This window comes from Lycium barbarum, chromosome 4, assembly GCF_019175385.1.
Source record: "Lycium barbarum isolate Lr01 chromosome 4, ASM1917538v2, whole genome shotgun sequence".
NCBI classification, from domain to species: Eukaryota; Viridiplantae; Streptophyta; class Magnoliopsida; order Solanales; family Solanaceae; genus Lycium; species Lycium barbarum.
In genome coordinates this window covers 146,600,212-146,616,829 of record NC_083340.1, presented here as the reverse complement: position 1 = coordinate 146,616,829, position 16,618 = coordinate 146,600,212, and the positions used below count along the sequence as shown (strand labels likewise).

The 16,618-nt window shown below is 34.1% G+C and overlaps 1 protein-coding gene and 2 pseudogenes across 2 annotated transcripts; all 3 read left to right on the top strand.

The window, feature by feature from the left end:
• Nucleotides 1-4,151: 4,151 nt before the first annotated feature.
• LOC132636908 (probable disease resistance protein At4g14610) lies at nucleotides 4,152-9,636 on the top strand. 2 transcript variants are annotated; one of them, XM_060353986.1, is made up of 4 exons: nucleotides 4,152-4,252; nucleotides 4,403-4,437; nucleotides 4,801-7,714; nucleotides 7,861-9,636. In XM_060353986.1, exon 3 carries the CDS (start codon nucleotides 4,817-4,819, stop codon nucleotides 7,697-7,699), a length of 2,883 nt encoding a protein of 960 aa, XP_060209969.1. In that variant the 5' UTR covers nucleotides 4,152-4,252; nucleotides 4,403-4,437; nucleotides 4,801-4,816; the 3' UTR covers nucleotides 7,700-7,714; nucleotides 7,861-9,636. The 2 variants fall into 2 exon arrangements, with proteins under 2 accessions (XP_060209969.1, XP_060209968.1); XM_060353985.1 differs by having other exon boundaries at nucleotides 4,801-9,636.
• On the top strand, nucleotides 9,363-14,838 carry LOC132636911 (mediator of RNA polymerase II transcription subunit 20a-like; annotated as a pseudogene).
• LOC132638003 (mediator of RNA polymerase II transcription subunit 20a-like) lies at nucleotides 13,046-14,838 on the top strand (annotated as a pseudogene).
• Nucleotides 14,839-16,618: the final 1,780 nt, after the last annotated feature.

Sequence of the window (16,618 nt, the reverse complement as noted above, 5' to 3'; positions counted from 1 at the left end):
CCAATCTCAAGTTCTTTGTTCTACGCTTAACAAGCGTTGTAATTCACACAAAACAAAGAAGAGAGAAAGAAATCTACAGGTGAGGCATTATATTGTATCAACGAGGAAAATAAGTTGGAGAAGATAGCTGGTGTGTGCATATGAAACTCATTATCGAAGTTGTAACCAAGACTGTCACAAAGAGCTTACAGAAACTCTCTTGCAACCCAAAGGAACTGGACGAAAATTTAAATTGAATCTTTCTTATAGCACATGAACAACCTCGAAGTACTCGACTCGAGATACAACTCAGATCGAGCTTATGAATTTGCTGAGTTGCATATCTAACTTAGGAAGTTTCAGAGCACTCTTGGTTTACTGTTGTGAACAGCTCAAATCATTCCCACCACTGGGATTGCTAAAAAATCTGAGGGTGTTGGATCAAAGGGAGAAAAAAGTAAGTACTAACTGGAATCGATCCCTGGTTCTTTAGGGAAATAAAGCAGCATTCAATCAAGTGCGGGATTCAACCCTTTGAAGCATGGGTGCCAAGCAATAATATTACATCAATTATAAAAAATATGTACATAAAATACTTAATCACGTGCACCATATTTCTTTTACCCAATTTCTCCCTCATGGCACTGGTATTAAGGAAGTCCCTCAAGGCATGGGAAGCTTAAATTTCTAGATATGGGTGGAACATATCTTAATTAGTCAAAGCTTAAACTACTTTCAAATATTGCTCCTTATTTCAAATCCGCAAGTCTAAAGTTTGATTAGAATACGGTTAAATTTTGAATATTTTATAAATCTTCGTGTATTTGGATGCAAAAGGAACTAATTACTATGCTTAAAATTGGCAATTCACTTTATTCCACTGTTTTGGGTGAACCATAAGTATAACACATCTACAGGGAACAAAACATCTTGGTTGATAAACTCGCACACAGAAAGATCAGTAATGTTCTACCAAACTAACCCCTTTTTTGTATTCCCGTAGATATATACAGTCAGGCTTCTCTATAATGGCATCCGATATAGCACCTAACAATCAAGTTTTTCTTTGAACTGATTTTTTATGTTATATTTTACCTCTATAACAATTTTTTTTATCTATAACAACAATAACCATCTTTATAATAGTACACTTTTCGTAAAATTACATTTCTATAATAGTTATCTTCATTTTTTTGCAATATAATGATTAATCATCTATTTTGACAAAGAATATTATATATGAATATATATTTTTATCATTAAAAGATTTTTTTTCGTTATACAAAGTGTGATTAAGTTTAGAATTTGGCAAGTAAAACGAAAACTTAGATTTTATGTATTTTTTTTGCCTACAGCAACGAAACATTATTTAAATGTTAATGTTATTATAGGTATATAATAGTCATTCGCTATAACATCAATATTTTTTTGAACCCAATAATGTTGTTATAGAGAGGTTTGATTAGACTTGTATTGTGAGAAAACGTGAGTTTCAAATAAAAATATCTTCTTCTTTTTTTTCTTCTTCTTCTTTTTTTTTTTTTTTTTTTTTTTTTTTTAAGAAAGTGCAGAGAAGTTGCATGTTGATTTTCCTATCTCCGTCTTTCATGGAAAAGATGGGAAAGGAGCAGAAAGGAACATTCGAAGAAAGTGAGAAGAAAAGGAAATGCAAGTGATATTTGTGTAGGTCAATGGGGAAATAAGAGTGGGAAAAAAAATATGAAAGGTAAAGGAAGAAATAAGAGTGGTAAAAAAAAAATGAAAGGTAAAGGAAGAAATAAGAAAAAGACAAAAAAAGAAAAGAGAATATTATCGAGTGCGGTGAGATGAATGAGATACCTTCAATCTTAATTAGAGGTTTCGCCTCTCAAGTTTGAGAAATTCAAAATAGGAAGTTCTCCCCTTAAATAGATTTTATGCTAAATGAATTTGGGTGATTTGCACAAATAGAATCTTTGGATGTTGCACTTTAAATTTTGGCCTCATTAAAAGAAAATGGTACAAAAATAAATAAATAAATAGATGTCCTTCTGAGTAAATTCCCACATAGTTTGAATTAATTGAGTCAATAAGTTCCCATATTAGATGGCTAAAAAATGGAGGAAAAACTTCAGTGCATCTCTTATATCAACCTTTGCTTTGTAAATTTTGAGGCATAATTTTTCCTGACTTTTTTTAAAAATAAATTACTCACTACTAGAAATAGAGGTTTTTTCCACCGACATTCAGTTAAAATTTGTGTTATAAAACACGATTTTTCCACCTTATTGGAAAAAAGCACGGCAAGAAACAGGTTCCTATTGAAAAGAATAGATATAGAGACTTTGACCAAATATTTGATACTTTAATAGACTATTTATACAAAGAATATTATATCAATATAATATTATATCAATATAAATTTTTATCATTAAAAGTTTTTGTATTTTCATCATTAAAAGATTTTTTTTTCGTTATACAAAGTGTGATTAAGTTTAGAATTTTGGCAAGTAAAGAAAACTTAGATTTTATGCATTTTTTTTGCCTATAACAGAGAAATATTAACTAGATGTCAATGTTGTTATATTATAACATCCATTCACTATAGCAACAATTTTTTTTAAACCCAACAATGTTGTTATAAAAAGGTTTGACTGTACTTAAAAAGGTTAGTTTCAAATAAAAATGTCTTGTTTTTTCTTCTTATTTTTTTTTTCCAGAAAGCACAGAGAAGTTTCATTCATGTTGATTTTCCTATCCTCCTCCTTTCATGGAAAAGATGGGGAAGGAGCATAAAGGAACATTCCAAGAACGTGGGAAGAAAAGAAAATGCAAGTGACATTTGTGCAGGTCAATGGGAAATAGGAGTGCAAAATAAAAATGAAAGGCAAAGGAAGAAATAAGAAAAAGAAAAAAAATATATTTATCGGTTTGGTGAGATGAATGAGATACTTTCAATATTATGAGCTCTCTAATTTGAGAAATTCCAAGCAAAAAGTGTTTCCTTTAAATAGGTTACATGCTAGATGAATTTGGGTGATTTGCACAAATAGAATCTTTAGATGCTACCGTTTAAAATTTGGCCTCGTTAAAAAAAATGGTGCAAAAATAGTTGTTCATCAGAGTTTTAAAGCAAAATCATGGCGGGTTGCAGGACTTATTATTAGATACTGTGCAGTATTTGTCTTAATAGCAAGTTATGGTGATGGTCAAGGATTTTTGCTCAAAATCCTAACACCATAACTTGTTACGTAGAAATTTTAGCAACATGTTTTTTCTTCAAAATTAATCCAAATCAACTCCAAATTTGATATCCAACCTTTTAATGCTAGTCTCAATAATTTTCCAACTTAAACCTTCAAAAGTTAATAAATCCACTTTCTCTTCTTCGACAAACAAGGCTTTTCAAGTTTCTTCAGCCAAAATCAATTTAAAACAATCACAAATAAGCAACGAGTCTTCAATTGTACACATATGAAAAAAGAAAAAGCGGGAGGGGGAGGAGGAGTACAAATCAAGGCATATATATATATATATATATATATATATATATATATATATATATATATATATATATATTTGCACTACTTTTATTGATGAGATTAAAAAATAAATAGATGTCTTTCTGAGTAAATTCCTTGATGAGTTTGGATTAATTGGGTCAATAAATTCCCACATTAGATGGCTAAAAGAGTAAGAAAAACTTTAATGCATTTCTCTAATGTCAACCATTGCTTTGTAAATTTTGATTCATAATTTTTACTTTAAAATAAAAATAAAAAATTACTCATTAGTAGAAACGGAGGCTTTTTATCGCTGGCATTTAGTGAAAAATTTGTGTTATAAAACATGATTTTCCCACCTCATTCATCTTTGAACCAACTCACTGGAAAAACACACAGCAAGAAACATGTTCCTATTGAAACGCTGGGAAAATAGTTATCACAAAAAATTACTTTTATTCTTATTCAGTGGGGAATAGCCACTGAACATTTTTCAATGATAGTGACTAGGGCTACATCTTATGTTTTTTTTGAAATGATATTAGAAAACATTGTTCCAATCATTTTCTGGAAAAAAGAAAACAGTTTGTCTAACAAAATTCTTTTTCTCCCCATTTTTTTTTTGTTTGTTTTTTAAATTCCTTTTCCCTCGCTACCAACCCCCACCAAGAAATATCTTTACAAAAGAGTTATGTCCAAGAAAGACGTTGACCAAAACCAATCAGTATTTCCCCCCATTTATAGTTATAGAAGAAAGTGCTTTTGATTTCTTACGTTCTTGAAGATCAAAGGTAACCACTGATTCTTTAAGCCTTAATTAAGTATGTCTTGTGCTTCTTTTTCATTTTATTTGATAATTTAAACTTCATCTCCAGATTTTTTATTTTTTTTTTAAATATAAACTTCCATGCTAATTATTGTTCTTCTTTTTCATTGTGTAGTTGACATCAGATCTGACTGCTGAGCAGCTGAAAAGGTAATTTGTTTTTAACTAAATGTGTTTACTAAACGTGTATTACTTACAACTTAGTTAATTATTTTCTTTTCTCTTTTAATATATATAAAAAAAACAAGGAATCTCCTTAAGCTAATCAAGTTAATTTTCATGTGTGATTCTATCTCTGCTTTCAGGAATTAGGAACTTGAAATGTCGTGTGATGGTAAATATAAATTATTAAATTTGAGTTCTTGAAAATTGTAAATAGTATAGAAGTAGTCAAATATGTTGATTATATCTCAAAGTGGAAGAGTGTTGTGGAGGGTAATGTTTTTAGTAAATTACATGTTGATTTTGATTTTTGCCACTGCAACTGAATTACATTCTTTTGGTTTATTGCAGTGCTTTTTGGAAGATCATGGCAGCTATTGCTGGGATGGTATTAGATTTTGGATTTAAGATGCTCAAAAGTAGAAGTGACTTCAATGAGAATTTGGAAACTCTGGAAAGAAATGTAAAGCTATTATCAGATAGAGCATTTGATGTGAAGACAGATGTTGAGAATCGAGAGCGATCTGGGAAGAAGAAGAGGAAAAGAGAGGTTGGTTCGTGGTTTGACGAGGTTACGAAGGTCGAAGAAGGATTACATGCGTTAAAAGAAGTAGCAAGAGGGAAGAAAAATGTTGGTGCTTTGGAGAAGAGGAATGGAAGGGTTGGAGAACTTCTTGAGCAAAGTAAACATTTTGGAACGCTCGTACATGATGTGTATGAGAGCGAGGAGTGTCTTTTACTGGCGCCTCAAGTTCAAGAGGAAAAATCAAAACAAAATTTAGAAGTGATTTGGACGTGGTTACATGTTGAAAATGTCTCAAGCATCGGTATATATGGCATGGGAGGTGTGGGCAAAACGACTTTGGCAAAGCATATACATAATCGTCTTGTTAATGAGGTTCGTTATCATGTCCGTTGGGTTACTGTTTCTCAGGGGTTTAGCATCAAAGGATTACAAGATGATCTTGCCAAAATTGTAAATCTGGACCTTTCAGATGAAGTTGATGAGCTTAGAAGGGCAGCCAAATTAAACCGGGCATTTGAAGAAAGGAAGAACATTGTTATCATATTGGATGATGTCTGGGATCGCCTTAGCTTAGACAAGTTGGGTGACCCTCTTCGTGTGGAAGGCTGTAGACTGATTCTAACTACTCGCTCGCGTGAAGTCTGCCAAAAGATGGGTTGTCAGAAGCTACTCGAAGTGAAGAAACTCAATACTAATGATGCTTGGGAGTTGTTCAGGAAGAATCTAGGAGATGAGACTGTGCTCAGTCCAGATATCGAGCCAGTTGCCCAATCCATGGCAAGAAGGTGCAAGGGCTTACCACTTGGGCTCATCACGTTGGCAGGAAGCATGAGAGGGGTGACTGATATAAGGGAGTGGAGAAATGCTTTGAAAGAATTTCCCGATGACATGGAAAGTGATGTCTTCAAGGTACTGCAGTATAGCTATGATCGGTTGAGAGATACAAATATGCAAGAGTGCTTCTTGTACTGTGCTTTGTATCCTGAGGATTTTGTAATTGATAGAGATGAACTAATTGGTAGATTTATCATGGAGGGACTGGTGAAGGGAGATAGTAGGCAAGAAGAGTTTGACCAGGGGCATACCATATTGAATAAACTAGTGAAGGTCTGCTTGCTTGAAGCTGCTATTTCTTTTATAGACGAAGGTGTAAGGATGCATGTTGTAAAGATGCATGATTTACTCAGGGAAATGGCATTGCGGATCACAAATGTTAAACCAAGGTACATGGTAAGGGCTGGAATAGGATCGCAAGTGCCGGAGGAGCAAGATTGGACATTTGATTTGGATAAAGTCTCTTTTATCAAAAGCGAGATAAAGGGAATCCCTGAAGACATGGCACCCAATTGCCCCACATTATCAACCTTGCTTTTGTATAATTGTAGTTTGAGAAGGATCCCAGAATCTTTCTTTCAGCATATGAACAACCTCCAAGTTCTCGACTTGACCTACAACTCAGAGCTTATGTATTTGCCGAGTTGCATATCTAACTTGGGAAGTCTTAGAGCACTCTTGCTTGGCGGATGTAAAGAGCTCAGATCTATACCACCACTGGGAAAGCTAAAAAATTTGAGAGTGTTAGATCTATCTGGCACTTGGCTTGAGGAAGTACCTCAAGGCGTGGGAAACTTGGTCAAGCTTAGATTTCTAAATATGGGTGGAATATTTTTATATATTGATGAACTGTTAAAGGAGATATTACCTAAACTCTCTCAGCTTCAATACCTCAATCTTCCTCTATGTGTGAATGCACGAGTTGAAGACTTAGCCAGCTTGGAGCTGCTCGAACTATTTGGAGGCCGGTTCTGCGATTTGCATAACTTCAACAAGTTCATGAGAAGTCGTCGTAACTATGAGAAAGATTGGTGGTATGACATACTCGTAGGGCCAAATTTGTCCTTTCACTATAGCTTTGGCTATGAAAATCATAAAATCAAAAAAAGAAGATTGGTCGTAAAAGATTGCACCATTGAAGCAGGTAGAGGAGAAGTACCAACATCAATTATTCTTCCATATTGCATTCAAGTTCTACGCATTGAAAAATGCCATGGCCTGAATAGCTGCTTGGTGGACACTTTTCTGTCACAGTCTACTATAAGAGGCTTGACCTGCGAAATCAAGCATTGTGATGACATAGAATGGATTATCAATGTGCCCTCTGGTAGAAATACCACTACAGATCCACACTGCATATGTTTCCATAGTCTGAGGGTTGAATCTTTGCCAAATCTTGTTGGGGTTTGTAAGGGAAATATTGCATCTCACACCTTCTCGGGTCTAACAGAATTGATTATCAAAGAGTGCCATAAGATGAAGAAGTTGTTTCCACGGGCTATCTTGCAGGATCTCAAAAACCTTCAGAAGCTTGAGGTATGGTATTGTGAAGAGATGGAAGAGATAATAGCAGAGGAAGCAACAGACCAAGATGGAAGTAGCCAATTAGGTACAAGTAGTGACATTCTCATCCTTCCAAAGCTAAAACTGCTCGACCTGTTCGGCGTGCCTAAATTGAAGAGTATCTGTGAGGGAAAACTCATCTGTGATTCCGTTAAATATATGACTTTTCATAAGTGCCCCAAGCTGAAGAGGCTGCCTTTCTATGCTCCTACTACAAATGCGCATCCTTTTCCGGCCCTTAGAAAAATCTATGCTGAAGAAAATTGGTGGGAAACATTGGAGTGGGAACAATCCCATCTCAAGACCCTCTTCCAAACCTTACGTTAACTGTGGGTACCGCCGGTGAGGATAACAATCCATTTTGAGTTTTGTTCTGTGTTTAAGCAATTGTATTGTATTATATTATTGTAGTATAGAATTTTAAGTTTTGATACCTCTGTTTCTTTTCTTTTAACTCTTTTTTTTTTTTTTTTTCTCCTTATTTTCAGAACCCCGTGTTTACTTCATGGAATGTTCCTTTGTTGAGCTTCAAATTTATCTTGATCCATCTTGTTTCTCACTTACTCGTTTATACGGTAATTATTTTATTGCAGATTATGTGATATAGTTAATAATTGTGAATTATGAAATATTTTACTCATTTACTATATTTATGTAACTTCTCCTATTTTCTTACTATATAATATTACGAAACAACCCTTTATTGTTAATGATTCAACTTTATTTCTTTCTTCTTGTTTATGCGCAACTTCTATCATATATGATTTAATGATAGTTGTTCATTCATTACCTCATCACAAGACAAAAAGGGAAATATTTCGCATACTCCCAAATTGTAAGCATTTGATATTGCGCTAACTTTTATGTTTTGTTCTTTTCCCTATGCGAAGTGACAGAAAATAACCCATTAGAATTAATTAAATTACGCTAATAACTTAAAAAAATGTAATATTTTGGTGTACCTAATTTTGCTCCCTCTTTAGTTATTAAGTATTATGTTCAAGACTTAAATGGAAAAAATTACTGGAAGAGTTTCATAATGTAATATGATCCGTATTTATTTATTCGACTTGAATTTCCGTATATAATTTATACTGTCAAATCACTTGGATAAATACAAACAAATTTCTTAATGAACCTTAATTGTTAATCAAATAAATATGATACTCCATTCGCTTATTTGTTTGTCTTAATTTGACTCAGCAGTTTAAGAAAATAAAAAAAACTTTTAAATCTTGTGATCTCACATATATCGTGTAGCATATTGGTGTAAAAGATCACTAAAAGTAAAAAATGACATTCCTTTTTTTTTTTTTTTTTAAATAGACTACAAAGGAAAGTAACACAAATGAATTCAAACGAAGAGAATAATAGATCTTGAGAAGATAATAAAGTCGGTCCCTTATGTTTGAGGGTAGTTCAAAATAGCCCCTTAATTATGCACTAAACAATCCTTAAAGTTGAAAAAAATTAATACTTTTTGTCTCAGTTAAATATTTACCGAACTCTATTTATTAGATTTGACGAGAACTAAGAAAAAAATTAGCAAGAACTCATATACAGAGGTTTAATTTTTGTAGGTAGTGACGGAGCCAGGATTTCGGCCGAGGAGGTTTAAAAATATAAAAAAGTAAACATACGAAGAAGCCTAAGGGGGTTCAACATCTACTATATACATAAAAAATAATTTTAACCTTGTAAAAATAATATTTTTTTCCGCCGAGGGGGTTCGAATGAACACCCTCGGCTCTATGTGGCTCCGCCACTGTTTGTAGGTTCCGATATTTTCAATTTATTTCTAGAGTCTTATGTAATTTTTTAAGGTGTAATTTCTACATCTTTTTAGTATCTAATGCAGTTTTTTATGTTGCATAAATTGTTAAATATTCGACAGAAACTAAAAAGTGTTAAAATTTTGGCAAACATGAAGTATCAAAACTGATAAGTGCATATTTTTAGGACTATTTGAACCTACCCCTAAACATATGGGACAACATTTGTCATTTTCAAGATTCCCTTAATTCTTTCATCCAAGAAGAGCCAAAGGGCTCTAAGGGAAGTGTATCTGCAATCAACAAAATGCCAATCAAATGGTAACCATTTTTTAATTTCACTAAAAACTTAACATTAATTATAGATTTTTGTGTGTATGTTTATATTTATTTTGTTTATGGGTAGGGTTTTGCATTGGCAGCCAAATGCAGGGACAACAGTAAACAGTCAAATAGTGAGTGAAGTATCTCAATGTGTTGAAAGTATTAATGGTATTAAACAATGCTACTCTTAGCTTCTATAAACCTATGCTTAGAGGTATCTTTGAATTTTTTGTTTATAACTGTGATTTACTGTAAAGGGGTGATCTTTTTTTTTTTTTATCTGGATTCATTAAAAAAATTGGATTTTTGCATTTTATTTATACTTGTGATTTACTGTAAAGGGGTGATCTTCTTCTTACCCAATTGGGGGTGGGGTTTGGGTGGTGGGGGGTGGCGGTGGCGTAGGTTCTTGGGGTGGGTGGGGTAAGGTGGGTTGGGGTGTGGGGTGGTGGGGGTGGAGTGTGGGGTGAGTTGGTATTTCCCAAAAAATGTTTTCCATTAACCAACTGAATATGAGAAAATAAGTAAGAAATTCGCTTATTTTCCAAGAACACATTTTCCATGAAAAATATTTTCCTCCATACCGAACACAACCTTAACTTCTATTAACCCATGCTTAAGAGGTATTTAATTACTTAATAAACCATGTTGTATGTGTGCATTTTTTGTTTATACCTGTGATTTACTATAAAGGGGTGATCATTTTTTTATCTGGATTCATTAAAAAAATTGGATTTTTGGGAAGGTTTACTCTTCTGTAAGGTAAATTATTTATAAGTAGTATTGGAATGATTTTGGTCAAGAATAGAGCAAAATGGTTGAGGAGGATTCGTATAGCCGACCCCAACTTAGTATAGTTAATTGATTGATTTGTCCGTTTCCTTAAAGCAACCTTTTGGAAGAGTGGTAAACTCATAGAGGAAATTTTGTGTGTGTGTGTTTGAACATTTACATGGTAATAAATTGTAAATGAAGAGCTAGGGCAAGGATGTGAAGATTTACTGGGTAAAAAATTAGAAAAGAAAAGTTAGTGCACCCATTGAGCAGCCTGTAGTGAGGCTCACAATGCTTTTTGGCCTTTGGGAGAGAAACTCTGATTCTTCTACGCTATATATAATGGATGCACGCAAGCATTTATATATATGTTAGTAATAAGTTTAAGCTGTTCATTTAAAGCTAGTTAGGCTTGATACTGCATATATTGTGCACATGTGAACCTTCTTCAACCTCGTATGTCTTTTTCTTATAGTCGAGAAATCTCTTGAGTGCAGTGGTGCACGATTCAAAACTCAATGTATAATGGGCTCAGATAGGCTTTGAGCCCGTGATGCACGTCTAACTCACACGTCACATGTAACAGATGCAGGGAATCATTGATGTATTTGTTAGCAGTTTTAAGTTTAAACTATTCATTTACAGGCTAGTCACACTTGATATTGCACATGTGATTTAAGTTTAAACTATTCATTTACAGGCTAGTCACACTTGATATTGCACATGTGAAGCTGCTTCAACCTCAAATGTTATCTTTTTTTGTAATCGAGAAATTTCCTGGGGGCAGTTGTGCACAATTTCGAAACTCGATGTATAAATGTATAATGGGCCCCCATCGCTCTACTTCTCCATTTATGTACTTAGCTTTTGTCTGTGGTGGGCTTTGAACCTGTGATACACTTCTAACTCACAAATGATGTGTTGCCCTCTTACCACTACCCTGGAGGCAATCTTGCATGGGATCTCTGAGTACTTTGGCACCTCATTAGGAGATTTGATTGTGGAGTGATTTTTTTTTATTTTTTTTTGTCTTAATAGAACAAGCAAATGCAGTGGAGTTTCCCCGAGATTTTTTGGGAATTTCACTTCAAGAACAGCCCAACAAGTATTACTTTGTAATTAGAGGGCAACGGATGATCTTAGAAGCAGAGCCATCAATTCAGACGATAATGGAGGAGCTGCAGTCTTACAAAATGAGGGCTGCACTTAGTTTTGAGGTTTGTGTTATAGTTCTTACTTCAGGAGGATAATTAACTTATTTAGCACCATCCACAGTCTTAGCTTTGTAAATTTAGTTGTCTATGAGTGATATTATGTGCATTTATCGTGCTTCAATAATCAATGCTTTGTAAGATTAAAGAACTTCCCCACTTTAACATAACTTTTACCTTGTAAAAGAAAGTGAAGATTGAAGAGCTTCAAGATGATTAGTTCCTCACTAATCATAAAATTAGTCATAAAATACAGCTTCAATTCTTATAGAATTATGTCATCCAGTTGGGTGCACTGGCCAACTCTACTTTTTCAAACAGGACTCATTCAGTTGAACTGGCCAAGCTTGTTCCTTGCAATACCAAAAGGATTATATGTTGATGGTGAATGTTATCTATTCTCTATGGTGATTCTTAGAAGATATATTCCATCCTTGCCACTGTTTGCCTTGCATTGGTTTATCCTTCAGAATTATAAAAAAGGACTTACTTAGCCCCTACTTAATAATACTCATTAAAGTAATTGACTCAGATAGGGGTTTCAGTATCAGTGACTTCCAGCTACGAGTGGGAAAAGTTGTTCCAATCCACTCTGAAAACTTGAGGGGAATAGTTATGGAGGTATGAAATAACTTCATATATTTATTCTCAGTTGAATGCTTGTTATGTGATTAAGCCATTTATGTTTGTCATTCTGCATGGAGAGGAATTGATTTATTGTGCTTTCCTTTGAAAAATAATTACTACTTGTGTCCTTTTCTTAGTGCTAAAAGATGGTCACATAAACATATTTTTACTTGAGACCTCAATGGGCAATGGGCTTGGCTGAAGGAACTTGATTCTTACTTTTCACATTAAAAGAAGCAGAGATGGAAAAAAAGAAAGTACAATGTGTGCTTTAGGTATGTGATGCTGTGTTCTGACCTCAATGGGCAATGGGGTTCTCTAAATGCTGATGGAGACAATGATTTAGTATGAACTGTTTCAAACATTTCACTTGCATTCAATAATTTCAGAACTGATGCATGTTGAGAGCAGATTAGTAGGAAATCACCTGCCTACTTCCGCTGGTAGGTTTTTCCAGGTTGGTCTTAATTTAAGGTAGAATGAGGAGATGAGGAAAGGGAAGATAAGACGATACACCTTTACACGAACAACATTCTTTCATAAACCAAATTAAAAAAAAAAAAAATTATTTCAGCATAATCTTCTGTTTTTCTTCTAATCGTATTATTTGTTAACTTGTTAATTATTTCGTCGAATTGCAACTGTACTCCACAAATTTTAAGCAGCTTCCGTTATGAGCATGCTGACCTCACAATTTGCTTGTTTCTTTTGTAGATGGAGTATCTTCCAATTTCCTCGTGGGAGAAATCACACCAGATTATGGGTGAATTCTTTGACATATGGCAGGAAGCTCTTGGAAAAAGATCATTACCAGGTCATTTTGTGCACATTGAACCAATTTTTTCAGAGTTTGGCCTCTCTGTTCAATACACTTCACAGCACACAGCTGTACAGTATGCTAGCATCATGGCTCAAATGATAGCAACAGCCCAATCAGCACAAGCTGTTAGAAATTAGATTGTTAAGAACAAGCAAATGCAGTGGAGTTTCCCCGAGATTTTTTGGGAATTTCACTTCAAGAACAGCCAACAAGTATTACTTTGTAATTAGAGGGCAACGGATGATCTTAGAAGCAGAGTCATCAATTCAGACGATAATGTAGAAGCTGCAGTCTTACAAAACGAGGGTTGCACTTAATTTTGAGGTTTGTATTATTGTTCTTACTGCAGTAGGATGATTAACTTATTTAGCACCATCCACAGTCTTGGCTTTGTAAATCTAAGTGTCTATGAGTGATTTTATCCGCATTTATTGTGCTTCAGTAATCAATGCTTTGTAAGATTAAAGAACTTCCCCACTTTAACATAACTTTTACCTAAAATAAATAAGTGAAGATTGAAGAGCTTCAAGATGATTACTGTTTAACGGACTACATATGAGTTCCTCTAATCATAAATCAGTCATAAAATACAGCTTCAATTCTAATAGAACTCTGTCATCCAGTTGGGCGGCCATTGGCCAACTATTACTGTTTTAAACAGGACTTTATCTGTTCTCTATGGTGATTCCTAGAACATATATTCTATACTTGCCACTGTTTGCCTTGCTTTGGTTTATCTTTCAGAATTTTAAAAAAGGGCTTACTTAGCACTACTTCATAATACTTATTAAGGTAATTGACTTATATAGGGGTTTCAGTATCAGCTTGGTGACTTCCAGCTGTGAGTGGGCAAAGTTGTTCCAATCCACTCTGAGAAGTTGTGGGGAATAGTTATTGAGGTATGAAATAATTTCTTATATTTATTGTCAGTTCAATGCTTGTTATGTGGTTAAGCCTTTTATGGAACATAGCCATGTAGGATTTCTGTGATCTATTATGCTTGTTATTCTGCATGGAGAGGAATTCATTTATTGCACTTCATCTAGAAAAGTAATTACTACTTGTGTCCTTTTCATAATGCTGAACAAAGAGATGGAAAAAAAAGTACAATGGAATGGATAGAATCAAGTCAATAGTTGGTGGTTTCTCTGGTAGCAGCGTGCTTTAGGTATGTGACGCTGTGTGGGAGCTATCTTGTTGTTTTCAGGTTCTCAAAATGCTGATGGAGACAATGATTTTCTTATCAGTATGCATTGTTAATTTGGTGTTCTAAACTTTCCAGTGCTTTTGTTGAATTGCAACTGTACTCCACAAATTTTAAGCTTTCTGTTATACGCATGCTGGTCTCACGAGTGGTTTCTTTTGTAGATGGAGTGTCTTCTGATTTCCTCATGGGAGAAATCACACCAGATTATGGGTGAATTCTTTGACATATGGCAGGAAGCTCTTGGAAAAAGATCATTACCAGGTCATTTTGTGCACATTGAACCAATTTTTTCAGATTTTGGCCTGTCTGATCAATACACTTCACAACACACAGCTGTACAGTATGCTAGCATCATGGCTCAAATGATAGCAACAGCTCAATCAGCATAAGCAGTGAGAAATTAGATTTGTAGCCTAATGTTCTGTTGACAATGTCAAGATTTTAGCTTCGTACCTGTTGTATTCTCACAACAAAAAGTAAAAGCAATGATTTTCCTTTAGCTCCAGAAACCAGTTCATTATGCGGCTGCTACTACTACTGCGATACATAGAAAGCCGGTGATCAAGACAGATATGAATAGTAAGAAACTAAAGTGCTTCGTCGTTTTTAACCTTGGCCTCAAGCAGCATAGAGATTGCTGATAGCCAGGAGTATGCTTCTGTAAATTGTCTGTTATATTCTTTATGTTCAGAAACAGATCGGGAATATGCACATAGAGTGTGTTGTCGATATATAGCTACTTCTTATTTACTTGCAACTAAAACTAGAATCTCAATATAGAGCAAGCTTAGAGATACTATGGTTTCAGATCAGTGTAATTTCTTTTCCTTTTACTGAGTGATGTGAAAGGAAAATGTTTGCTTTTGTCTGAAGAGAAAGGATAATAAAATAGGATTGTACCAGAGATGATATGGACTTTTAAGCCCATGCAAGACGAGTAGGGATTGAAGCTTTGGAAAGTAAAGCTTTCTTCTGCTATTATGTTTATGCTCAAAAGGAAATATGGCATATGTATTGATATTACTCTAGGACATTAAAGCTTTCTTGACCATTCATTAAACTTGAAACAGAAAAATTATATCATCATTAGAGGGGAATCTTAGTAGTACAGTTGGTTGGTTATCTGAACTTTTTTACCTTGTTGGTGAGAGTTAGATTCCTTATCTTGTAATCTCCTCCATTTAAAAAAAAAAATAACCATTAGAGATGGCAACGTATGGTGAAACTCAAAAAACAGGGTGGTGAGCTTTTTATGCAGGATTGACCAAGATAAAACTTTTTTTTTTTTTTTTTTGTTGGAAAAACAAAAGCAAGACGAGGTAGAAGGCGGATCTAGAAACCTTGATGATAAAATACATCTTTTAAATTCTTTTCTTTTTATAGTCTGATTTTCTTTCCATCCATTTTTGGTAGTCATTATTATTAGATTCCTTCATTTGGATATGTTTATATTTAGGCACATGGGACCTGGCAATTATTTGGTTGAAATCTTCGACTCTGAGACTTGTGCATGGAGACAAGCAAATATAATCTCACTCTCTAAAGATGTCTTTTTCGATTCTCATTGTTTACCCGTTAATGCAAGTGGTTTGATTTATCTTCTCACAACTGATAATCAAGTATTAGTCCTAAACTACGATGGGGAAGAAGCGTATCCAAGATTTGAACTTCCGGAACAAGTGACCCAAAACGAAGATTGTAAATACAAGAAACTGATTTCATATGAAGGAAAGTTGAGACTCAATTGTTTTTCTTGGAGTAAAATCTTAGAGCTTTGGTGCATTGAGAATACTAGAAATCCCTTTTGGACGAAGGTGAAAGAAGTTGAGATTGAAAGCATCAAAATGGTGACGAATTACCCTAGTCCAATCGAGTTTTACAACTATGAAACAATTTTGTTGATGGATTATAATGTATCGCTGTTTTACAAGGAACAAGATTCGAGTTGTCATGTGGTTAAATTGGACAAGGTCCACTACCCTACTGAAATATTTCCTTTCTATTCGGATCTAGAGCCAATTAATTGGTTGTTCGAACGCAAAAGAGAAAAATGGAGGCAGCAAAATAATTCAAGAAATATAGGTCATTTTAACCTGATGATGCGATGAAATCATATCGTTAGTGCATGGAGTTAAGCTTTTTTAGAAAAATAGGTTATTGTTATTCATTCTATATATGTCTCTCTCATTTATGTTTCTTTTATAAGATTGCGTTTGTCTTCGTATTGTATTTGGTCAATAGTAAAAGCTTCCATTTGATATTTTATGGGTTGAAAATGTCCAAGACTTGATTTTTCGATCGGTTTGGGTAATGAAGGAAAACTTCTATCAAATACATTAATGTCAAATCTGTGCTAATATAGAAAAGAATTTAAGTTTTATATATCGTCAATGAAAATAATATTTTACACTATTAGGTTACTCAAAAAAAATTAGTAGTAAATATTTTTAAATTTAATCCAAACTGAAGATGGGTCAAATCTTAAATTAGTAGTGTAAAATCGAATATTTT